Here is a 26,936-nt window from a genome sequence, read left to right as displayed (position 1 = left end):
TTGCACTAATGAGAGTGTTATCTAGGTATACCTATGGGTGGAGGTAAGCTTAGGGTTCTCTTACTCCACCATCTTCCCTGAAAGAGGAATTTTCATTAGTAGAAAAAGATAGTTTTAAAATAATCAGATGGTAAAGATCATTGAAAACAAAAGGAGAAAAGAATACAAACTTTATCTTACCATTAGGTTCTTTAAATCTCTTTTAAAAGGGCAGTTATATAGGTGGAAAGAAATCAATGTGTATTTGATTTTACAATGAAAATAAACACCTTTTTATATCTATACTAGGATGACACTAGTGTTAAGTGATGACTTTTGTAAGTATATACATTTCACTGTGAATATGTCTTTCTGCTAAGCTCATAGAATCTCAGGTGAGTATGTCTTTCTGCTAAGCTCATAGAATCTTGGGTTCTACTTACACTAGTCAGGGAAGGTATTTTAAATTCTAGAAGCATCCAAAATATCATTAATAGGATATTATTTTTAGATACATCCTACTAAGCACAGAATAAAATTGTCTTTGTGTTGAAGTTTACTTTTTTTTTTTTTTTTGAGAGAAAGCATATGAGCCAGGTGGGAGGGGCAGAGAGAGAGAGAGAGAGAGAGAGAGAATCTTAAGCAGTCACCATGCTCAGTGGAGAGCTGGACTTGGGGTTTGATATCACATCCCTGAGATCATGACCTGAGTCGAAATCAGGAGTCAGATGCTTAACTGACTGAGCCATCCAGGTACCCCAGAATTTTTACTATTATGATAAGGATATTTAAAAAATAATTTTTGTGTGATTTATGATATGTAGTAAACCCAGTACAAATATGTGACAGCCAACAGCATTGAATATTTTTATCTTCAAATACATCATGGAGAGTTTCCTGAAGAATTACTGCATCATAAATTTTTATTGCAAAATCATTTATTACCAGCGTTTCTTAATTGTTTCATCCTTGTTTCCTGACTTGTAGGATACTGCATTTGAAATAAAGGTGGAGTAAGAGAGAATTTATTTATATTTTTGTATCTTTAAATGTCAAAGACTTATGTCTACAACCACCACTCCATGATAGACTCCTGTGACTTACTTCAGAAAAATGTGGGGTTTTCTGTGTAATGAAGGAGATTAACCAAAGAAAGGAAAGTGAGATAAACCAAATCTGTGATTAAGAAATAAAAATATGAAAAAGGATTATGTTGGAAATTATGAAGAAATTATCATTAAAAGGATGTCATATATAGAATCTTATAAGGTTTATAAGATACCTTGGCAGAAAGAAAGGAAAGGGTAGAAAGGAGCTAAAAAGAAAAATGTAAGAGTTGAAATGAATTGAAATTAGTTTTAATTGAATTTGTCGTGATTTGGATAATACATTGTCGAGCAAAACACATAACGGATCATGTCATGTAACGTTAATTTTGACAACTGTAAATCAGGCGAGGGAACACAATGAAATCATCATGAATGATGCATGTGCTCTGCTGTGTCATTCTAATTTTAGACTTGCAAATTTGATTTCTGAGGCTGTTTGCATTTGAACAACCAAAGCAAAGTGTTGTGAAATAAATCAATTTGAAAAGAAAACATTTCCTAATGTGATTTGTGGAGTTCCTTGGTAAAAGCGCACTGTTGACATATTTTTGTATAGTTTCATTTTACCACCTACTTTCATGATGAAGCTGACAGTGTGGAGTCCAGGGGAGTCAGAGGAACAAGTAAAGCTGAGACTGTGTAGGAAGTGGGGGCAGTTTTCCTATTTTGTTGCTATGAACATCGCTGAACAGTCCATAGTGAGCTTTTATTGCTTGCCAGGGACATTTTCTGAGAATGGCTGATGGTAAAGTTGATCAAACAGTAGTAATGGAAAAGATCTAGTTCTGTCTTCTTGGACCTAAATTAGTTTTGCTAGATTAATTTGCCTTTGATAGTAAGCACAGGTTATCATTCATGTGCAGTATTTTGTCACCTGGGCTGTGAACTACTTGAGAATATCTCTCTGATCCTTGTCCCCTGTCCCTGTGCTGTGAGAGGACTCTAAGGAGGTGCCCAGCACTTGACGGCTGCCAAAGGATGACGCGGATTTTGTCATTAACACCTAGTAAGCATGGCCCTAAAACTGCATCTGTTGTTTTGCACTGATCACTTCTATTACAAATGACCATATTGACAGTGTCAGTTTTTAAAGTTAAAATTTTAGTTGTCTTTATATAGATAATCTCTTTACAAATATTGTATTTTTTTATTTCATTTGTACACAAATGTATGATAGTACTTATATATGTAAATTAAGTTAATCTAGGACAGTAACCTCAATGCCGTAGGTCTACCACTGATTTAAAAAAAAAAAAAATTCATGAGGTGCCTGGGTGGCTCCGTCGTTAAGCATCTGCCTTCAGCTCAGGGCATGATCCCAGGGTCCTGGGATCGAGTTCCACATCGGGCTCCCTGCTCTGCCAGGAGCCTACTTCTTCCTCTACCACTCCCCCTGCCTGTGTTCCCTCTCTTGCTGGCTGTCTCTCTATCAAATAAATAAATAAAATCTTAAAAAAAAAATTCTGGTGGATTTTGTCCAGAAACTTTTTAAATGGCAAAATGGATAAAAATATTTTAGATTTCTTAAAAAAAAAAAAAAAAAGCTAAAGCAAAACAAAAAACTAATAGTGGAATATAATTCAACAAGAGGAAATGATTGTTGAACATTCATTGGAATTACAACTTTAGAGTATGTAAGGGAGAAAAAAAAAGGTATAAAGAATAGGATTATCAATTACTTAGATGACTAGTTTTTATTAAGAAAAATCATCACACAAGAGATCAGATGTTTGTCAACTCCTTGGCTTGCCATTACCAACTACTCTCTGGACCTGAGAGAGGAGTACACTGTATGGTCAGGGAGGGTTGCACCAGACTAGAGCCTTTTTCTAGGTGATAGAAGAGCAATATTTGATAGGGACAGTTTTTTCAGCATGTTCCACTTACACAAAGGTGGAAATGATGTGAGATAGGCACAAATAGAATAATTCTAAAATAGGCACATTAAAATAATAAAGACATAAAATAGGAAGACAGCAAAGTTAAATGCCAATTATACAATCAGAAAATCGTAAGAATTTAAACTGACTCAGATAGTAGGATCACTTGATACTTATATTTCTGTGTGTTTTTGTCCGTGTTGCCTGTCTTCTTAAAAGTACAAAAATGAAAGAAATGGTCCTTTATTTAGCTGCCTATTTTAAATTAAAAACTTAGATAAAACTCATAAATCATATCAGAATTGATCTCTGAAAACAGTTGTTTGTAACTAGATATGGCAGCAAAGATCGTAAGTCATTCAGCTGTTTGTTGTAGTAATTGTGGCGGTCATCAATATTATAAAATTACGCTGAAACTGGTATCTGAAAGCTTTGAAAATCCAGTATATTTCAGTAACAATAAATGAAACCAGTTTATTTTTTTTAATTTCCTGATCATGTTTCTGTAGTCTTGTGTCCTCTAGTTTACATGTAAATATTGCATAATATAATTATTTAAAAATATGTTATTACTCTTTATACATAGTGGGAATAGATTTACTATTTATATAAATAATAATGTCTTTAAACTGAGAGCACAGTGTTAAAATATAAAGCAAAAGGAAAATCTACCTGGAATCCAACCACCCTGAAATAACCACTATTAATATTTTGGTGGCTTTACGTCACATTAGGTTATCTGTAATGTATCATATAATCTTATGTAAGTTGGATTGTATCATGCATGCTAGATTTGCTACCCCCTTTTTTGCATCATATTAGTACATCAAGCACATCTCCTTTTCCCCATGGATATGTTATATTAACAAGCCGTATTCATATAAGTCTACACATATTGATTATACATATGCATGCATACAGCTAACTTTGTTCATTGTTTTTTTAATGGATCATATTGTACATATTTCATTTAGTAAATAAAACCCTGTGGAAACCCTTCCAATTTATAAGGAATAACTCTAATCCATTTTTCTTAAATTCTTAAGTTCCCTGCTGATGGAGATTAACTTTATTTCTGGTTCATGACTACCAGGACCAGCCATACATGAGGAATCATATCCTCATATATATGTCTGTGTGAGCTGGTGTTTTTCTTTTTTAGCACATATTCCCAGGTATGAGATTGCTGGGTCAAATTTAATTTTAAAAGATTTTTCTAGATGCCTTCCAAAGAGGTGCTAACACCTAACATTACCCTTACTAGTGTTGAAGAGTATCCTTTTTCTCTTGTTCCTCTGAACAAAAGCTCTTAATTGTTACCAGTCTTATGCAAGCTGAAGTTATATGACAAACCGGAGCACTTTATCATTTGTACATGGTTTTTTGCGTTTCTGCTGTCATGCATCTATATATAAAATGAACAGAATACATGTTCATTTCTCTTCTGTTTGTGTTTCTTTTATCAGTTTGTAATAGCTTGTGTTACAGTAATTCAGTCTTTGTAATATCCATTTTAGATTTTACACATCTATCAATCTGACTAGCACAAGTTTTGAGTTTTTAAAACATCAAACGTCTTTTTTTCTACTTCTGCATGTTCCTTTGAGGTTAAGGTGAGCTTCCTAGTCATGGATTGCAAATTTAGTCTCCTAGATCTTCTTAAAAGACTTATATTGTGTTTTAATTTTAAATTTACGTCTTCTCTTTCTGGACTTTAGTTTGTGTACGTATAAGACAGGGCTTTAGTTTTATGTCTGTTTTTTTAATTTACTTTGGCTGTCTGGTACTGTTTTAAATAGGTCATATCTTCTTCATTTATTGAACTATCAATATCTTGTATATTTTAGTCTGATTCTGGATTCTCTATACTATATGACTGATTTATATATCTCTTTCTATATGATACCATATGGACATGTCTATAATGAATGTGTAATATATTTTGCTATATGCGAAATAGCAAGTACTCCCCTTTCTGCTCTTGGTTTTTCATGCTTTTGTAACTATTCTAACACTGAGGTCTTTATATCTAATTCTAAGATGAGCCATGTGATTTTAACTAGAATTATTTATATTTGAATGTAACTATGAAATACTATCAAAACTTATAGTTTTTTGTTTCTTCTGTTCTTATTTCATGTTTTTAAATAATATATTACAATTTTTATATAGATTCTGGATATTTCTTGCTGCACTTGTTCCTAAATATTTTGTAGGTGATTTTTTTCTTGCTAATATGGAGAGAATTTTTTTTTAATATTTCTGTGTCTAGGTGCATTTACAAGGGAAAAACTATTTGGATTTGTATGTATTTAACTTACATCCATCCACATTGCCAATTCTCTTTTTAATTCCAAAAGAGTTTTATTAAAGTCTCTTGAGTTTTCAGATTATATTATGATAGCATTAACAAAAGAAATTTCTCTCGCATCTTTTCCAATATTTGTGTCAATTATTTAATTAGCATTGTATTTTTAGTTGGAAGAGCTAAGCCGTTGCAACTTTGACAGTAGTCAATACAATTTTGTTCCCAGGGGATGTATTTAAGTTTAAAATAACTATTTTAAATTATTAGTACAGAAGAAGATATCTTATCAAAATCAAGTCACTTAACAGTAGTATAGTATTTGAGTTCTCTTTTATCTTTAGAAGTTCTGCGAATAGTGAGAAAACGTTGAATTTATTCTATGTTTTAAACCGAGATTGATATATCATAAAAATAACTAAAGAGGAGAGGCTTTAGAACATTGAGCGTTATGGAATTTACCCAAATTGAATCCTGTTTAAGGCAGTACAAAGTGTTAGTAGTTAGAGTTTGTGTTAAATCCCACTGGAGCTCAGAGCTGGCCATGAGACCTATGGTCTTCAAACGCAGTAATATGTGTTCTATCTCTCTGATTGCTAATTGAAGAGAGACTCTTGATAATGGCAATTTTCAATTAACTCTAGATCTCTTAAATAGCCTATTACTTAAAGAAGAGTCATTTAAGCATTGAAACAAAACATTGTGGTTAATTTTCTTTTATCCTCATTCACTTCCTAATTAGACCAGACATTAACATCCAACAAAAGGTATTTAATGTAACAACAAAGAAATTGGTGATTGTTGATAATCTGTGATAAATAGAATGCCAAATAGTGTGAAGTATTTGTGTCATTTGTCAACAATAAAAATGCTAGAAATTTGTGTATCTATTTCAGGTCTCTGTTAGTATTCATATATAGTGATTATAATGTTTACTTCCAATAAGGACTTGGGGGTGATTTACAATAACAAAGCTAAATGAATGAAAAATGAGTGAATGAATGATCTATATGTATATACATGCATAAATGCAATTAGTGAAAGAAGAGGGAAAGGAAGATATTAGATGAAGTTTTGGAATCACATTTGGAAGTTGGTGACAGTGATTGAAAACGGAAGTTAGATTGAGAAACCTGAACAGCTAATAGAAAAAAATGAAACGTGATTTGTTACTTAAAACGTGTCTGTGTGCACGTGTGCATGCAGACATGCGTGGGTATTGTGCATACACTGGTTTCTTCTGTCAGTTGCTGGTAAATATTGAGAGCACAGGTCTATACAATAGTTCTGCAAAGCAATTTAAGAGGCATCGGGGTACTATGGATCAGAGAGAAATTTGTTTTGGCTAGAGGAAATCTTGGGCTTATAGAATGTCTTGCTTACATATAGCTGCATAAACTTCTCATAGTTATTTTGCAAAGCACTAATATACCATCACTGTGAGGTTCTAAAAATATTGTTTATGTTATTTATTCAGCAACTTTTTTCTGGAGTCTCTTTGAAGAATAAGATGATAATTACCTTTAAAAAATTAAATTAATGGTTAAGTTAGAGAATAAAAATCAATAATTTGTGAGAATTCACAGCCTTTTTCTTTACTTTTTACTATTTAAGTGCTTTCCCCTTTGCCTATTTTCCCCCCCTCTGAGGGAAATAGGAAAAAGGCTGCCGGAGAGTGTTCTCTCAAGAAAAGCAAGTTAGAGCAACAAAAGAACTAGACTTTTGTGGGGTCTGTGGGTTGTAGTGAAACAAAATATTGGGGAGAGTTCCACGTGGCTTGCCCAAGTAAGAGAACAAGAATGTGCAAGGAGCCAAGAGGGAAAGGTTGAAAGAATTGAAGAGTGAGCCCTTTCCTGGGCTTTAAGTAAGAGAATGAGCAACTTCATCAGTGCTGATAGAAACTGCATTTTCTGGACTCCCTTTGATGTGTGAGAAAAGACTGAAATTTCAACTTTGGCGATGCTTCTTAAATATCACACCATTCTTGGATGAGATAAAGCAGTGCTCTCCAAAATTTACTCTGCTTCTCGAGATAGCCTTGGATCACAGTTGTCAGACCATATTGTTATGATAGGACACATGCCTTACTGGTATTCCCGCATGTGTCCTCATGGGTTGATTTTATTGTATGTCTAACTTAGTGGGAGGAGAGAGGTGAAATCAGAATGCCATGCTGAACTGAATTCTGGATACATTTTGTGATGTTGCATTTCCCTCTTAAAAGCAGAGAAATCGAGAACTGTGGCAACTTCAAGAAGGAGGGAATGGCAAATGTGTCAAAAGTTACTTAGACTAGCAGTGTGCTTATACTGGTGCAGAGAAACATAAAAATTAACATAAAAAATTAAAAAAAAAACTTAGACTAGCAGTGTGCTTATACTGGTGCAGAGAAACATAAAAATTATGGCTTTTTTTTTCTTTTTTAAAATTGTAGTGTATTACAAAGGAAGTATCACAAATCAGTGAGTAAAGGAAACTTCATTCAATAAATAGTACTGTGACATAGTAATATCTAAGAATTTAGTGACAGAATTGTTTTTAAAAATACTAGTATTTACAACAAAGTAAATACTGGTGAGATATTTTTAAAATGTTAAATAATAGAGGAAAATAAAAGAAAACATAGAGTATCTAATTTGTAGATGGACTTCCTCCATTAAAGTAATTAAAATAATGGAGAAAATCAGACTTCAAAATTATATAATGCGGTGGATGAAATACACTGTGCGAGACCAGACAAATCTGGATTAAATCAATGTTCTTCCATTTATTTCCGACAGACTACATTTACTGTAATTACATATTACAATTAGAACTGGTAACTAAAAGATAGCCAAAAGAAACATATATACTTCGGGACTAAAAAGGAGATAAAACTAAAGAATTGAAAGCTATTTATAAATAATAGAAAATGAGTACACTATATATGAAAATATATAGTGCAGTACTTGGCTAAAGTAGGAACTGCAGACCTAAGTGAATTTATTAGAAAACCAGCATACTGGTCAATTTTCTTATCTGCAGATAACAAAGACCAAACAGAAAGCAGAAAGGAGTTTATTATTGGCAGTAGGCAGAATTCTTGGGAAAGCCAGAGAAACAAGCTTGGTTGCCACAGCTGGGAGAATGACCCAGGCCCACCAAGGGACAACTCCAGCAGTGGTCCCCTGCCTCTACTCACTGCTCACTCCTCAGCATCCCTGATGCCAGAAGCTACATTCTAGCTGGTGAAGAATAACCAAACACTTCTGTAACCATTTGCCTCTGTCTCAGTATGATCACCTCCCTTAAACTGCATGCAGTTGTGTTCATACCCCTTCCAAATTGCATATACCGCATTGGTCTGAAAAATCTAGGCCACACATATCACCCAAGCATCAAGGGAGTTGAGATAGGTGGTCTTCCTCTTCTGGGCCTCTGACGTACGAAGAAGATGTGTTCCAGGGAGATTGCAGTAGAGTGGAATAAGACAATCTGTGACATTTGCCGTGGTCAGTCCCCTCCTTTGGATACTCAATATTTATAATGTTTTGCTCCCATCCTAATATTGCAAATATCATGGTAACACACATGTTATTGAAATCGCACTAATCTTCACAAAGGAAAATACGTTCACCTACTCCCCACAGTCTTAATTAGTCACTAAATTCCATCCCTAGATGATATTTCAGCTACAATCCAAAATCTATATAAATATATATTATGACCTTATCCACCACCAGCATGCCCCATATAGACTATAATGGACAATAGGGAGGAAAAATTAATATGATTAATACAAATGAACATGTGTATGTGGTAGAAAACAAATGAAAGCTAGCATAGCCCTGGTTTCTGTAAGTGGTTACAAGGCCATCGCTATGTTATGTGTACTTCAGTGAATACTACTTTCATTGTGTATTCAGTTGTCCTTTCATTTTCAGCTAGAATAGTAGCTGTTCAGGAACCTTTTTCCAGTGGAGTGACCCAAAACTTTAATGCCCCATTCACTTAAGCTTGCTGGATATGCCTTCGTAGCACTAAAGACAGCAGTACGAGGATGCACCTCCATTCTCAAGCAGTGTTTCCATTTGCCCACGATGATGAGAACCAATCACCACAGCCAACTAAGTAACACCTGCCCTTTTTTTGCTAGTAGATTTAGTGACAGGAAGAGCCAAACACAGCCTGTGGTTGTATCAGCTTCTGAATCACTAGAAATACTGTCTCCTTGTGGAAACATTCATCACTTAAGAACTAAAACCTATAAAGCAGGATGTCCAAAGAGGTGCAAACCAGAATTTTTCAAGTGGATCATTAGATGTCAATCCCTAGCCTACTTTTGGGTTCCCAGAAATATATATTTTGGCTCTGGGAATAATAGCACCATATATTTGCTGCCGGTTCAGGTAAAACTTCCCAACTTCACCAACTGTTATTTCCCAGATGGCACCTCAGCTGAAACTACTTTTGACTGTTCTATCTTTCACGGGGCCAATTACTTCTGGATGACGAGGTACATGTAAAGACTAGTAGATTTCATTGTGGTCATAACATTGCCTTCATTCATTCACTGGAGAAAACAAGTTCCCTGGTCAGAAGCAGTAGGATGCCATGACTAAGGAGAAGGCATTGAGTAAATCTCTAGAAGGTGGTGCTGGCAGAAGCATGGTGAACAGGGAGGCAAATCCATAGCCAAAAGAATTGTCTATACCAGTGAGATCCAACTGCCCCCATCTTCCAGGATTAAAGGCTTAATCTACCTCCAATCACAGATTCTCCCAGTGTGGTGCTGTACCGGGGCTCGGGCTCAGGGGCTCAGGGTTGTTCACTGCCATTGGAAGATAGACACTCAGAATGATAGCATCCAGTTAACTTTGGTGAAGGGAAGTGCATGTTTTGAGCTCATGCAAAACACTTACCTTTGCCAGCCTGTGTACCTTTTCCATGAACAAGCCCTGAGGAGACTAGAGAAAGAAAATGGCTGACATTCACGGGGGCAGTATTCAGGTCTAAAGAAAAAGCATGACTTTGTACAAAAATCTGAGACCGTCTGTTGTGGTTATTCCATGACTGTTGGTTCCACTGAGCCGTAACAGCCAGGTTCAGAGCTACTGGTGCAAAAGTCTGCATGAGCTAGAAGTGCTTGGTTTGTTTGGTTTGCTTTGGGCCTCACTCAAGACTGCCAAATTTACTTGGTTTTCCTAGTAAATGCATCAGATCAAACGAGCTAAGTGTTATATATGCTCTCTCTATAATCCAAGGAGTTCCACCAAGCATTGTGCCTTTTCCTTTGTGTAAGGAGAAGCAAGGTATAGCAATTTGCCTTTCACTGTGGATGTCCCCTGCCAAAGATTTTGGACACTCAGAAAACTCACTGTGGTGGAATCCTCTGAATTTATATCTCATCTGTTTCCCACTTCTAATGCTCAAATGTTTTACCAGTGACTCTCAGGTACTTGCTACTCTCTGATCGCAAGCATTGATGAGCATGTGTCATCCATATAGATGGCCTCTGGCATGATGATATTAGCAAAATCCCTGCATAAAAATCTGTGGCGACCCTAAGGTAAGATAGTGAAACTCTCCTGTTCTCCTTACCATGTGAAAGCAAAGAGGAGGTAGAAGAAGCCAGTTAATTTATACAAAGATGTTCATTCACATTCAGAAAAGTACAAAGTAAGACAGCAGTGAGTTAATCACTTATCACCCTTTCAGTTTTAAAGACTATATAAAATTTCATAATATCAAGTTTGGGTTAGGATTTGATGAAATGGGACTCATACACTGCTGATCAGCATAAAAATTAAGATTGTACATTGGAAGATGATTTGATAATACTATCAAAACTTATTATTAAAATATATGATCCAATAAAATCATTTCTGATACTTTGATAGATTGCATACATGTATTTACATAAACATGAACATGTTTAAGGATGCTTGTTTGCAAATATGCAGGGTATCTAAAAAACACATGTGATTCAAATATATATATATATGTATATATGTATATGTATATATATATGTATATATATATGTATATATGTGTATATATATATATGTATATATATATGAATACTTTTTGACAGTTTTTGATCCTCAAAAACATTTAACAAATATAAAAAAGAGTTAAAGTGCTGAGAAAGAAGGATTTTATTGTGAAGTTCTTTGAAAAGAGCAGCTACTCTTTTTACCTCATAGCTAATAAGTGGCTTTTCCTTGAGACCTCTCCATTTCCTGGGGTCCAGTAATCTAGTTAGATTGGGCTGATTGACTACGTTGCAGTGGTAGTGCTAACAGAATACTGCTGTGCCCTTAGGGGCTGATGGGGTAGGTCCTAAACTCTCCGAGATACTTATGGCAAAGGCTGTTTCCTACAGACTCTAGGAAGACCATGCTATGAAGAGGGAGAACAGCATGGAGTCATCTTGGATGATGCTTAGTAAGTCCACCCAGAGGGGCATGGAACCCCAGCAGCAAGAATCTGGTAGCTTTCCCTTGGGCAGTTCAGGATATAATAGGTTGGGGCTGGGCGTGCTGTCATGAAGGACTCGGTTTCTCCGCAGGCCCTAAGAGGGCAGCACTTATAAAACGAGAGGGCCAGCGACAGCAATTCTATAAATTCAGCAAATTGCAGGTCATTTTTGGGTCACAGTTACCTTATCTGCAAAAATTGAAAGATCAGTTAGGGATATTATCTTGGGTTTATATATACATATAAAGTACACACAAAAGTATACCTGTGTGCTTTTATGAAACTTAAGGCCAGTCATAGCAATGCATCCTGGATTAACCTACCACCTTCAACACCCTCCTGTGTTTTTATATATTGCTTTGATTCAGGAAGTTTAAAGCCCAGTAAATTATGTTCTAATATTAAAACTATAAATTTATTGCATTTGGTTACAAATACAGTATGCATAACAGCTTTTCTGAACGAATAATGAGATATAATGCCTAGTGAACCATTAAATCAATGATGATGGTTATTATTAATATTAATGAAATTGATCATGATTATTTATTACCTTGTAAACATTTAATGTGCAGTAATTATTTTTATAAGTAATATAATAGGTCTCCTGCCTGAGTACACAGTTATCCATTAATATTAGAATTAATATACTCTGAAGAATAGCCTTATTAATCAGTTATCATAGAATATATAACACAATAAAATAACATTGTAGTCAATCCTCCCTTCCCCAAATGAAAATCTATATATTTAAAAGTGCCATCTGCATATAGTTAACGCATTGCCTTCCTTCTTTAAAATAAAAATTGGATTCATTTCTTTTATTACACATTAAATGTTGATTTAGTTAGATCTTTCCTAACACTTTAAATAGACCTGCAATAAAAAAAAAAAACCTTGCATTTTAACTGAAAAATATCTTTCCAAATTCTCATAGTTATGACAAATATATACAATTGAAGTTGAAACATGAGATTCTTTCACTCTGGTTATTAGAGGCCAGATCAGACTTCAATTTATAACTTGAAACCCTCTCTGTATTATAACACTTCAAATAGGTATTTAAACAGGGAATCTGCCTTCTCCTTTTTATTAATCTCTCTGAAGCATCCTCTTCCATGTAACTTTTAATTCAACAAAAGAGCTTTCTACCACTGAAGAGAAATAACTTTGAGATTACAACGTATGTATATTGGAACACAGTGAAAAAAAAAATGATGAGATAGAAATGAAGCCAACAACAGGCACTTTTCCATTAAGTTGAACAAATATTCTGGCAGGAATTCCCATATACTTATAATGACTTTTCATTTTTCCTGTTTATTGCAATTTATCTAAAGATGTTGATTTTTAAGTCCTATTTCTGAATGTCTTGGTTTTTTCCTGAGCCTCTGGGAGCCTTTGAGAATGCATTATGGAACAGCAAATAGAATTATCTTCTTTTAAATGATTTAGCTTTCCCATTTCTCTCAATGTAGAAAGAACTGATCAAACTGTGTTCTTCATCCTACAGACTGCATATTTAAAGAATTTATTAAAGAGTTTTTGAGTAGTGGGAAGGATGTTTTAAAGTACTATTTCTCAAGAACTCTTTATATCTTGCAATGTAAAGCCTCTTCTCTAGTTTTATGACATTTAAAATACCCATTACTCCCTGTACCCGCTGCGTTGACAATGATTTCTTTCTATTTGGTTATCTGCATCATGTGGTTTATCAATTGAGTGTATGTCACTATTTCTTCCCCAGCATTGAGGCAAAATAAACGAATGAATAAAATAATGCTGCAATATTTGAGGAAGACTAAAGTTCAGTAAGGAGAAAGTAGTATCATACACCCAGAAATTAGAGATGAACCAGACAGTAAGACATCAAATGCCCCTTTTACTGTCAGCAGAGATAACAATTTTAGGTTGACTTGAGGTAGCTTCCAGCGAAGAAAGTTAATATGGAAGTTAGATTCAAATATGTAACTTTATTTGCCTCGTCTTTGCCATCATCTTGAAAGCTCACATTTGTAGGAATTAACCATTTTCAAGTAGTTTTCATATCTGTTACTCACATTCTCACAATTATGCTGTCAAATATAAAAGCCAAATGCTGCTATCTCTAATTTAGAGACTTGGAGAAAATCACTGATTTGTTCGAGATCATGTTATGAAGGACAAGTATGCAGGTCTTTCCATTCTCTCCAGGCCGAATTCTCTTTATTTCTTTCACTAGGTAAAAAGAGAGAGAGAAAAAAAAAAATGGCACCAGAACATCTAATTAAGAAAAACTTAACATTGGCCCCAATATTTAAAAAAACTAAAACAAAAGCAAAACAAAAAACAAAAAACAATAGACTAAGTAAGCATGTCTGGATAAACTGGGAGTAAGGGTCCAGGAATACCTGTTACTAAAGTCCCTTTAGCCTCCCCTCTAAGGCCACACTGCCCTATCCGAATAGACGTTCACTTAGACCCTCCTTCCAGTGTCCCAGACCTCGTCTCGTTTTAGGCAGCTCTTTACACGTTGGGCAACAATAACACTTTTGTAATCCTTCCCCTCTGTGAAGCAGATCTTCTGCTGCTGATCTGAAACCGTTCACCCTCTCTGCCTATCCTAATGGTCCACTGTTCTTAGGGAGCAGTTCTGTCTCTTTGTCACAGGAATTATTCACATAAGTGTCCTCGATTCTGGACATATCATTTGCTAATTTTAATTCAGTATTTAAAATTTTTTGTTAAATTCAGTGTTCGATAAACATGTCGTGGGCTTGAGCAGGTCTTTGAAAGACTGAGGCAGCCCAAAGAAATGAGAGAGGAACGGGAGCTGCGAGGAGTTGGATGGATGTAAGCTGCATTCTACATTTTCATATCCTTGAGAAGATGCTAGGGATGCTATGAAGAGCCTTGGAAGTCAGGGGGAAGGGGTCCAACTGAGTGCCGTGAATGCTAAGCCAGCCATTGTGAGTTCTTGAACAGGTGATAAATTAGATAAATAAAAGTTTGTCAGGAAAGTCATTCTGACAGGGCAGTGCAGGACAATACAGAAGACAAATGAAAGAAAAATGGCAGCTCAACCTCCTACTCCTGTCACCAGACAAAGAATACTTGGCTCAGGACTGTGCGAGTGGCAATGGAGGGCAGAGCTGATTGGAAGGATGCTCTGCATAAGTATTTTGGGATAACTTGCTGCCGAATTGGCAGGAGTGGAGTTGACAATGAAGAATCAGGAGGAACGGGAGAGGCAGCAAGCCAGTTTGAGGGGGAAATGTTAGATCCCATTTGAGAGCTATTGGATTTGAGGTAAATAGAAATATGTCCACAGTTATTTCAGTTGAAGATATGGTTATGAATGTTCATCTACGAGAATGAAAGTTCAGAGAAAAGAGAAAAAGGGAAATACTCTAGCATCAGCGATAAAAGCAAGAAGAGTTGGCATTCTTTTAGAATAATTACATTGATTTTCTCACATTTCTATGAATTATGAATTACATTTTATGATTAAGTGGTGTACTAGTTTCAGTAATCACTGGGACCACTAGCTTAAGCAATAGAGAAATGGAGAATTGGGCAGATTAGGTGAATGTTTATGGAATCCACTGTTTTAGTCAACATAGAAAAATTTTCCAGGGGCACCTGGGTGGCTCAGACAGTTAAGCGTCTGCCTTCAGCTCAGGTCATGATCTCAGGATTCTGGGATTGATCCCTGCATCCTTGGGGCTCCCTGCTCAGCAGGGAGTCTGCTTCTCCCTCTCCTTCTCCCTTTGCCCCTCCCGAGCCCTGCTCATTTGTATGTATGTATGCTCTTGCTCTCCCTCTCAAATATATAAGATCTTTTTTAAAAAAATTTTTTCCAGTCATTTTCACTGTCCCAAATTTTTCTTGCCTTTAACTTCTGTCCCTTACCTTGGATATATTTGACCTGATTTCTCTCTGCCTTCCATTTGTCATGAGAATTATGACAGTTAACATTTGAATTGATACAGGGCACGTGTTGTGATGAGCACTGGGTGTTATTCACAACTAGTGAATCATTGAACACTACATCAAAAACTAATGATGTACTATATGGTAGCTAACTGACCATAATAAAAATGAAAAAAATTTGAATTGATACTTGATCATTCTTTTAAATAATTCATACAGAATATTGTGATGTATAAGAAAAATAATATTTGATCTTCATCTGCATTTCCTGGCTCACAGATCCGAAAACACTTGGAATTTCGTAAATGTTGATAATGAGCAAGGTGCCTTTTTTTTATGTTAATGAGGTGACTTTTGGAAAGCACCTAAAGAGGGCTGATTGTCATTGGGGCCAACCCTGTGATTAGAGGGTCTGAACTTTCAGTGCCACCTCCCACCCTTCTGGAAAGGGAGAGGGGCATGACATTAAATCAGTTGCCAATGGCCAGTGACTTAATAAATTGTACCTGTGTAATGAAACCTTCATAAAAAACCCTAAAGGATTGAGTTTGGAGAGCTTCCAGGCTAGGCGAGCATGCAGATGTGCTGGGTGGGATGAGAGCGGTGGGCCTAGAAGGGGCATGGAAGCTCTGCACCCTTTCTCCATGCCTTGTCCTCTGCAACTCTTCCATCTGGCTCTTCCTGAGTTCTATCGTTTTATAATAAACTGGTGATCTAGGAAGTAAAATGTTTCTCCCAAGTTCTGTCAAACCCAAGAAGTGGCTCTTGGGAACTTCTGGTCTGTAGCTGGTTGGTCAGAAGCACAGATGACAACCTGGACTTGGAACTGGCATCGGAAGGGTGCTGGGGGCAGTTATGTAGGATTGAACTGGGTAGTTAATGTCAGCATTGAGTTGCATTTTCAGACACCTTGCTCATGCCCAAGAATTGCTCATTGGTACTCATTGGAAACCCTCGATTCCACATGTTGAATTTGGGTACAGAACCCACAATAATACCTAAAATACCCCCCGTGGTTATGTTTTCCTTCTCTTTTTGTTTGAGTTTTTCAAAATAGAGGCAAAAATTCCTTAATGTTAAAGAATGACTCTGGTGAGAAGAATTGCCAAAATTAATCCTGCCCCGTAACACCATTTTAGAAGTCTGGTAGATGGGTTTTGCCCTGCCTCATCAATCTATGTAGAGTTTTCGCTTGGGGTGGCTTTGGGATTGTGCCATGAAGCTGCACTGCGGTTCGCCACCTGCAACGGCACGGGTGATAAGGAGGCAGCTGCATGAAAGCCTTTGCTGTGTGAAAGGATAGAAAATGTATGTACTGGCCCTTCCAGGGAGGCCTCATTGCTGTAGCAGTTTATCCCATTACTAAATACGTGCTGCGCTGATAGTCTCACATTCAGCTGCTGACCAGCAGCGTGGCCCTCAGCTTTAATAGGGAGCATATGATCACTCCAGCTGGCAGGTGACACCATTTGGCAACATTCCCCAGCAACTCAACAAAAGATTTTCAAACATCAAAGCAAGGGGAAAGACCTCTGCCTTTATAAGGAAAGTGGTTTGACTGTGCATGCATTTTGCTTCCATGAGAATTATTGCTTCTAACTTGCTGAATTCTGTAAAGGAAAGGGCACACTTAGAGAATGAAATTAGCTCGGAAAATTTGCAAACTGTTCATTCAACTTGATAAATAAATGGTAAATTACAGGAAATTCAATTTTGTGTTTAAAAAATGAGTACAGCTTGAATATAAAGATGGGAGAAGTGTTTTTTTAAAGATTCTATCTGAAAACACAAGCCGGTGAGAATTTAGATTGGTTAGACTAGGAAAACTTAAGAGTCTTCAATTTTATCGAAGAAAGAGACCTTAGAGGTCTTTTAGGAAAATGTAATTTCACTATATGGGAAATTTATGAAGCAGAGTAATCTCTACCTGATCAGTAATGCCACTTGAAAGGAGCAATTTAGGAATATCTTGGGTCTCTTGATTATGAGTGACAACATCATTTTCTGTCTTGCTACAAACTGGGAACTCCTCTTGGAAAAACTGGGCAATCCTCTTGGTCCATTCACTTTTTTCATTGAAAAAGCAAGCCGTATATTAGTAGGAAAAATAAATATATCTGAGCATTCTCTGGATATAATTTTAAAATTAAATCTGTTTATATGTAAGCATAAGACATGGGACTAAAGGCATGACTGCCAGTTGGCTGATGGCTGTCTTAGTGCATGTGAGAAATGCATCTACCTCGGAAAGCATGTCCTTTTTTTCTCAGGTCATCGGTAGAGTTGCAGTAGTGCTCTGTAAGTGCTTTAAGTCTCGTTACCCTTAACATTTTTCTGGCCAGCATTGGGACAAGCACTTTGATTCTTGGGGGAAAAAAATACCTAATCAAATTAAGAACAGAGTATACAAGCCTGCATATGTTTTCCTTTATACAAAGTGATACTCGAATCTACTCTGAACACCAAATTTATTTTTTCATATTACAAAATTTGGGGATTCTTGTTAATATTACAAGAAGATTTAGGGTAAAGTCCTTTATATAGAAAATTCTCCTGTAACATGAGAAGTGTTATTTAAGGCATTTGCATCTTAACAGGAAGAAAACATGTTCTTTAATTCAGTAAGAATTTTTTAAGTGCTTATAGACTCATTCTACAATAACGAAAAAAGATATATTACTATGAATCTTATTTACAGATAATACGTTCTTAAGTGCCAAAGTGATTTATGTTTCTGAAAAGTCCCATGAGCTCATCATATGCTATAGGCCTCGTGAAGGAGTAGCACTGATCTGGGTTCAGGGGCTACCACACGTGGGCTGGCTCGTCAATCATCCCATCCCACTGCACCAGTGTGGTGCTTCTCCAGCTCTCTACAGCAAAGGATCAGATGTTGGCTGCTGGTTTTCATTTTTGTTTTTGCTTGATGTCTTACTGATCAAATAACACAGTCCTATTGTATATGTTTAGAATATAGATCGCTCGTGCCATATGCATCTCTCCACGGAATTCTGCATGAACAAAACCGGCCTGTGTGCCCTGGTCATCGAATTGCATCCAGGGATCATGTGCTTGAGTCTTGCAGACTTCAAACTGCTTTAAAAATGCCTTGGTACTTCCTTTCGACTCCTGGGCTTAGCTCCTGGCGTACCCTTAACAAACAGTTGCCCTCACCCATGAACCACTTTTTGAATAGCACTGTTCTTGGAGGATTTTTCTGTCCTACAAAGGCAAAAAAACTCTATCATATTTTTCAAAGTTGCTTGTAGCCTGGATGTGATTTACACTCCAATCATGTGCTAGAGCTGGGCTTGGAATCTGAGCTGAGATCCTTAGGAAGAGAGAGAGAAGTACCCATTCCCCGGGGGAGTTTGTGCCTGGAAAGTGGCTTCCTGAAGCCACAAAAGCAGCTTTATGGATTAGAGAAACAGCGGTGTGATTCTGAGGGCTGGAATTTGTCCTGGAGGCTTGGTTTAGATGCCTTCTCCTGTAGCTTATCCAATTATTTTATAAACCATCTCATATCTGGTAATAAATCTTACTGTGTGATCTACTTAGTTTCTGTTATCTAAGAAGTAAGGGCTAATACTGATAAAGATTTATTTGTCAACTATAAATATGGAGTGGCTTATATTTTTGGAGTGGTTGGGAGTTACCTGGAGACCAGTGTTCTCAAACTTTATTGTGCTTATAGAGCAGCTGAGAATGTTGTTAAAATACTGATTCTGATTCCGGAGAGCAGCCCGGGGACCTGAAATTCAGCATGTCTAATAAGTTCCCAGTTAATTACAACGGGTGGTCTACAGACCTAACATTGAGTAGCAAAACTCTGGATTATGCTAAGCCTTCAGGAACAGTTTCCATCTCCAGGGCCCCAGACTGCAGATGTTAGGCTGCAACAAGATGATGTGAAGCCATTCTGACCACTTTCTTTCTTTCCCTGAATTAGAAACAAAGTGCCATGGTGACATACAACTATAACTCTCTTTTTCTTTTTTTTTTTTTTCCTTTTCTTTTTTGCCTTATTAGGAACAGAAAGAGAACAAGATTGTTTTTTATTTTTTTTTTTAATCTATCAAGAGAGAAGGAGAGAGTGGGGCACCTGGGTGGCTCAGTTGGTTAAGCATCTGCCTTTGGCTCGGGTCATGATCCTAGGGTCCTGGGATCGAGCCCCACAGTGGGCTCCCTGCTCAGTGGGGAGTCTACTTCTCCCTTCCCCCCCCCCCCCGTTCATGCTCTTTCTCTCTCAAATAAATGAATAAAATCTTTAAAAAGAGAGAGAGAAGGAGAGAGAGAAAAGGATTAAAAGAAGATTCAAAGCAAAGAGGCGTCAGATGGTTTTACAAGGTGCCTCCTCAATGTATTCGGCCTACCTATTTATAAGGGACACATATCTCTTACTAATAGCTTATGGTGCCATACTTCCAGTCTATAATTTCATCTGCTTCCCGTGAAAAGGAATTATTTTCACAATGTGCTGTTTGGGGCAGGGGTTACTTCAGGCCATATTTGGAGACTTTTCCTGAGTGATGGACATGCTATCTAGATTTGGAGAGAGTTTGCTTCAGAGAAGCAAAGAAGATGGGAGATGAAATTCCAAATGGCAAATAGTGTAGACAAAAGTGGGTAGAAGAACCAGGCTATTCTTCTGTGGATTCAGTTAGGAGAGCAGGCAGAGCTGCAGGCTACTGGGGAGCAGGACCGAAAGTTAATTCTGGCTAAGTGACAAGCTGAGGGAGGGCAGTGGGAGCAGTGACAGCTTATGGAGAGCTTTCGTTACCAGAAAGGAAAGTTGGGATTAGCTCCCAAGAAAATGAGGCTGTTTCGAAGTTTCTATTTAAGAAGCTAAAGAAGGATAATGGTATTTTAGGAGATAAATTAGACTACCTTTAGAAAGAAGGTATATTTTCACAGATGTTATAATTATTAAATGGGCTACAGAAATAATTTTAGGAAAAAAAGATTTGAACTCAACTGCTTTCTTTTTTGTGTGTAACTTGAATAACTCAAATTATCGAAAATGAAACTTATAATTTATCAGTTTTAACCTTGACCTGAAATTAAAAATGTTAAAGATGTGGATAATCAGAGCTTAAAAGTAGCTGTCAAAAATGTCAGTGCTCTGTCATCTCTTAGTAAAGTCTCTTTAAAGACAAGTATTGAACTCTGCTCTCCAATTTTTCATTTTTTTCAATATTTATCTGATTACTTTCTATCTGATATAAGGTGCACTAAATCACATCTGCTTCTTTCTCAAAGCCAGACTTTTGTTCCATTAAGTCTTGGTCACCGGGGCTATCCTGAACATGCCATGTAAAGGAAAAGGAAACTGTCGCAGTGACCATCACATCTTCTGCCAGCCACCCTTGCAAAGGCACAGCCCATGCCTTGGACTTTCCGAGAGGCGCATGTTCTCATGATGAACCAAAATGTGTAGTACCCCTAAGCTCTTAGGGTCAATTTTTTGCCTGGCCAGAATAAAGGAGAGACTGGTACAGGATGGCAGCTGAAAATTTAGTAACCACGGGTCATTTAGTTGACCCTATTTAGTCTCACTAACATTCACAAAATGTTTACCAAGGCCTAAATCATACCCAGGGTGTGAGCCTTCAGACCCTCCTATTGCCTTGGCTTTCAACTCTGATGTGCTCATGATTATTAAAAGTATACAAGCCATCTAGAACTTTCAACTAAACCCTGACCTTTAATTCTGGATCTGCCTGCTGATTGTTAGCCTGTTGGATATGTCCTGGATATGTCCATATCAAATCAAGACATTAATGTTAAACTCATTTATCAACTGCCAGAAACTTGCTTCTCATTCCATTTCAAAGAAATGCAGTGTTGCTCACGAGTTTGCCAAAGTTAAAAACTTCCAAGCTATTTAATGACTCCTCCTCTTTTAACCCTTTCAACTGTCCATTGGATTGCATGGTTTCTAAGTCGTCTTTTCTTATAGTTGGTACCTCCTTTTAATTCCTGTTGCCATCACCTTGGTTGCACCTTTACAAACCTCATAAGCAGAAAGATTTAGTTGGAATCCCAGTTCTGTTATTTGCTAGACGTAGGGGAGACATTTAGATTGCATTTCCTTATCTTAAACAGATAAACAAACAAATGACTTTCCACCTTACAGAGTAGTTGTGAGGATTACAATTAGATATTATAGGTAAAACTCAACACAGGACATGGCTCATAGTAGACATTCAGTGAAGCTTAATCTCATGTTCATGATCATACCTTTCTGCTTGAGCATTGCCTGGCACATAGTAAGCGCTCAATATATGATTCTATTTATTGATATGTGCATTATATTATGTCAATGACATCATCATAATCATTATCATAGTCTCCCCGCCTCCAATCTTGTGCCTTAATATTCCACCCTCTACCTCACTATCAAAATGTATATAAAATACAAATAATGTCCTTTTTGCTGCACGTCTTGAAGTGGTGCTCTCACCCACAGGAAGTGCTTTTCCAGATCATTGTAACTGCCCTTGATCTGACCTAGGCTTATTCCAGTCCTATTTCCACTGTACAACACAAACTCCTTACATTGAGGTCAAGGAAAAATCTGTGTTTCTCCCACCAACCAATGGCTCTTCTCTTTCATATCTCCCTAAATTGTCTTTATCTTAAGCTGACAAATTCTAATACATTGTTTAAAATTCACCATAGTGACCATAGTGACTAACCGACCAAGGAAATATATTTGTTTTGGCTTTTCCATAATCACTAATTCCTCCTTAGGACAAGCAGCACATTTACGAAGTGCATGGATGGTACAAACCCTGGGGTAGTGAACTAGCAATACTAGTTGATTGACAATTAGCCGGTAACTTTGGCATTGGCCTCAACTAACGCATTTGCCCTAACAGACCAAGATTTACAGTTTAAATTGGAACAAGGAGGAAGAATGGTTAAGAAAATGGGCTCTGATTTTTAAAAATCCAAGTTCAAATTCCAGTCTACTGCTAACTAGCTATATGATCTTGAACATGTTCCCTAACCTTTCAGAGACTCCTTCCCTATAAAATGGAAATAATAATGGTACATATATAAAAGGATTGTTGGGAGTCTCCAGTGAGGTTTTAAACTTAGGTTGCATATACCCAAGACACACATGACTACCCGAGGCCACATTTGGCATCAAGTCTGCTTGGAAGGATATAGAATAGGAACTTGACATGATCGTAGTTTCAGACGTTCCTCATCTGGTGGGAATTCTCATAGAAATCCATGCAACACAGCTCAAATGGAAGAAAAGTTCTACATCAGACAGGCCTAAGAGCTGCCCTGGCTTAAAAGTCTCATAATCCACAGAAGCAGGTATCTCTTGAAGCAACCCCATGGTCATGGCCTGCAAGGTCCCTATAAAAACAAGCCCTGTTCCAAGAGTAGCCACATTCAGGGAAGCCCAAAGCTGTAGCTTTCTACCAGATATTTGTAGCTTCCCCAGTGCAGGCAGAATTTATCCAAAGGGGCCATTTTGTGATAAATAATACGATGTAGTAACCTAATTAACTTGGATTACCAGGGTAACTAACTGGAGGTAGTTAGCTGATGGTCAAATTCTCTACAAAAGATTAAAAGAAATTGTCAATCCCTCTGCCTGCACATGGAACATGAACTTAGAAAGTATTACATAGAGGACAATATATGCATGTTTATATGAAGACAATCTCATGAAAGATAAGAAATGTATCTAAGAGGAAATAAAATATGGAGAATTTTATAAAGAGAGGCATTATAGAGGTGATGATCTGGTCATTATTTTGTCTGATTTTTGTGAATGAACTCGTAAGTATAAGAATGAAAACTTACTACAGAGGAAGTTTTGCTTCATAGTTAGTGTTGTACCTCATGTATTATTAATAACCAGTACATGCCATTTGAGTAAAAATTGGGTTTTGATCCTTTCTGTTGCTGTAAGAAAAACAGAGCTGACTCACAGGGCGCTTTTACCACTATTCTCGGATGATTCTTCTTCCCAGACCTCTCAACTCAGACAAATTGACTTTGATGCTTTGAACTCTAATTGTCTCTTAGGAATGCAATTTTCGTACACATGCCAGTAGAATTAAGAAGATTGAATGTGAGTTGTTGCATTAGAATGGACCTGCCTCTCGTATGGTTAATTACCATAGTTAAATATAGCACCTGAATGGCAAGACAGAATTATCAGTACATTCTCCCACTGGAACAGATGGCTCTGTCATGGCGACAGGCTGCCTGTGTCTTGTAAACATTGGTTATTGAGAATGGGCAAGAGTTCAACTAAGAATCAACACAAGGCCGTCCAATTCCAGGAAAACCACTCAGAGTGCATATGCCCGTAGTCATTGACATTCATAACATCATCTTCATATGTATACATTTTAGTTTAGAATCCAACATTCCTCTAATTCAAGTAAGAGCAGAAAGAGAAAAGTTTGAACATAAGTACTTCACTGGTATTCTTTAATACATAAACAGACATATTTCTAATGTTTATGATATATTCAAGATACCCATATGTATATTGCATATTAAAATATGAACTAGAAAAGTTGATCTATTTGAATAAGCATATATTGTCATTGTAAGTGGCAGCTAAAGTTTCAAGTGATATTAAAAATAATGTTAACCTTATATTTTCTAGTTAAAACAGTATCGTATTAAGTTAGCCAAGCATGTTTGTTTAAATCACTCAACAATGAAAATTATATGTTAATAGCTCTTGGTTTCACATTTTCTAAATTAAAACAAATCTGGAATGAGTGAAATGAACAATATGATGAAGTTAGTTTCAGTTAATTTTGCTTAGTCCCTTTATTTTCTCTTTCCTATGAATAGTTTAACAACTCTTACAAAATAGGAGGAAATGCAAATGTTAGCTTTGAGTCTAACTGCTTTTACACATCATAAATGTTGATATATTTTCAATGAAATTGGAATTGTACCTCCAAGTAGAAATAAAAATGTCCAAGCTTATTTTACTCTAGAGTGTAGAAGACAAAGTTCGTAACTGCTTATGAGTCTGTGATGAGAATACCAATGTTCTTTTGCAGCTTTTGCCAGCAAGAGAAGCTGCCGATGACCTTCCAGTCCTGTGTGATCACCAAAGAGTGCCAGGTGTCAGAGTGGTCAGAATGGAGTCCTTGTTCCAAAACGTGCCATGATGCGGCGTCCCCCAAAGGCACTCGTGTCAGGACACGGATCATTAGGCAGTTTCCTATTGGCAGCGAGAAAGAGTGTCCAGAACTTGAAGAAAAAGAACCCTGTGTGTCTCAAGGAGATGCAGTTGCCCCCTGTGCCACGTGAGTAAATAAGGACCGCAGCTTCTGCTGCTGTGACGTCTCCCCAAATTGTGTGTCTCCCCACATTCACTTATCCAGTTGATGCTAACTGAATAGTATGCTGAGAAATAGGGATTTTTACAAATTCTAAGTGGAAAAAAATGAAATACTGTTTTTACAAGCACTGTCCTTAAAGAATTCTGGTTTTACAGAATAAACGTTTCTTTAGCAGGCTATATTTCCAAATCTCCATGAAGTCTTAGATTTTTAGTAGCAATTCTCTGTTTATGTATTTTCTGTAATAGAGATTGATATTTCTTCTGTAAAGGGGAAGATATGGGCCACAGGTGTCTCTGTGGCAATGACTCAACAGTACCATTGGAACAGGAGATCATATATAAACAAATGAATGGATCTGTTCCAGTAAACCATTATTTATAAAAACAGCAGACAGGTTGGATTTGGTTCTTGGGTCATGGTTTGTCAACCCCCATTCTATAACGTAAAACAAACTTTCACAATATAGGTTCCTGTTGCTTATTAAGCAAGGCCTATTTAAATTTCAGTACTATAGATAACAAATCCTGTTGAGTAGAGTAAGATACTACACCAAACAATGAGACTTGAAGCTCCTTGAGGACAGGATTATGCTTATTAACCTTGTTTTGTTTTGTTTTGTTTTTTATCACTAGCATATATCACAGGGCCTGGCACACAGCAAGTGCCCAATAAATGTTTATTGAATTCCGATGAAGTAAGGCTGATTCTGAAATATTTAGCAGTATATCCTAATTCTTTTTATCCTTAAAAAATATTTCCAAAAACGTTACTGTGAATTATCTTGGCAATAAATACGTTTGAGCTTAGTCTGAATATAGAATATAAAACAACTTAGAGAATCTTAGTTTCTCAGAGACATGCCCAAGCTTCATTGAAAGCTTTTCTGGAATATTCCAAACATTTAAAGAACATGCATACAATGTGAACTTCATTAGCCAGTGAGGAGGAAAATTAATCCTACTACTACCACTTCAAACAATAATAACAAGTAATAGCAAAGATAGTGATGATTTACATGAGACCTTCAATTACGCAGCACTTTGGAATCATCCATTCTCTCCTGATGTAACAAGTGACTGAAAACTGCAGGAAGTTTCCTTCCTAACTTCTCTGCTTGTGCCAGTGACCCTGTGTTCCTCTCTACATAATAGGCTTGAGGAAGTTGTCACGATCTCCTGTGTTTTGTCTCCTTTGAGTATCTCCCTTTTTTGCTTCAGGCTGGGTGTTTTATTCTTTATGCTCTCAGATATTCAAACATCACTAACAAAATAAATATATCCTCTGAATCTCTTTCTTCTCTCCCCCTTTGGAGGGTAGCATTTCTTTCTTAGCCTGTGTGACCAGTTTACATTAGGAAAAGTGTAATCCTAGGATGCCCTACATTCAGACTCCATTCTATAAAAAATACAGTTCTTATTTTATTTTTTATTTTTTTTAAAGATTTTATTTATTTATTTGACAGAGATAGACAGCCAGCAAGAGAGGGAACACAAGCAGGGGGAGTGGGAGAGGAAGAAGCAGGCTCATAGCGGAGGAGCCTGATGTGGGGCTCGACCCCGGAACGCCGGGATCACGCCCTGAGCCGAAGGCAGACGCTTTAACCGCTGTGCCACCCAGGCGCCCCTACAGTTCTTATTTTAACTCCTCTAATGAATGACTTGTTTGGTTGGACTTTCCTTGCCACCCCCCGCCCCGCACTCCACCCTCTTACTCAGGGCATTAATTATCCATGGCTTTGTTTTTGTTTTTTGTTTTTCATTTTTAATTTACTTGAATGCTGTACTTCCTTTATAAACATATGTCAAGGGCGTTGTTCCTTGATACCCCAGTCCTGCACCTGTGTTCAGCCACTTATAAAAATGAAAACCATGTGATATGAAGGTCAGTTTGACTGTCATGAAACTACCGTTGGCAAAGCAAAGCACCTAGATCAGACATCTGAAGGCCCATT

The 26,936-nt window shown here is 36.9% G+C and overlaps 1 protein-coding gene across 1 annotated transcript in view; it reads left to right on the top strand.

Moving 5' to 3' along the window:
* THSD7A (thrombospondin type 1 domain containing 7A) overlaps positions 1-26,936 on the top strand; it is a 426,859-nt gene that overhangs the window by 195,549 nt on the left and 204,374 nt on the right. Inside the window, exon 3 of the mRNA XM_026506586.4 lies at positions 24,698-24,946. Coding sequence (XP_026362371.2) covers positions 24,698-24,946 — 249 coding nt within the window. The remainder of the gene's footprint in view (positions 1-24,697; positions 24,947-26,936) is intronic.

Source organism: Ursus arctos, unplaced genomic scaffold (genome assembly GCF_023065955.2).
Source record: "Ursus arctos isolate Adak ecotype North America unplaced genomic scaffold, UrsArc2.0 scaffold_3, whole genome shotgun sequence".
Lineage (NCBI taxonomy): Eukaryota > Metazoa > Chordata > Mammalia > Carnivora > Ursidae > Ursus > Ursus arctos.
This window is presented reverse-complemented; position numbering and strand designations above follow the sequence as displayed.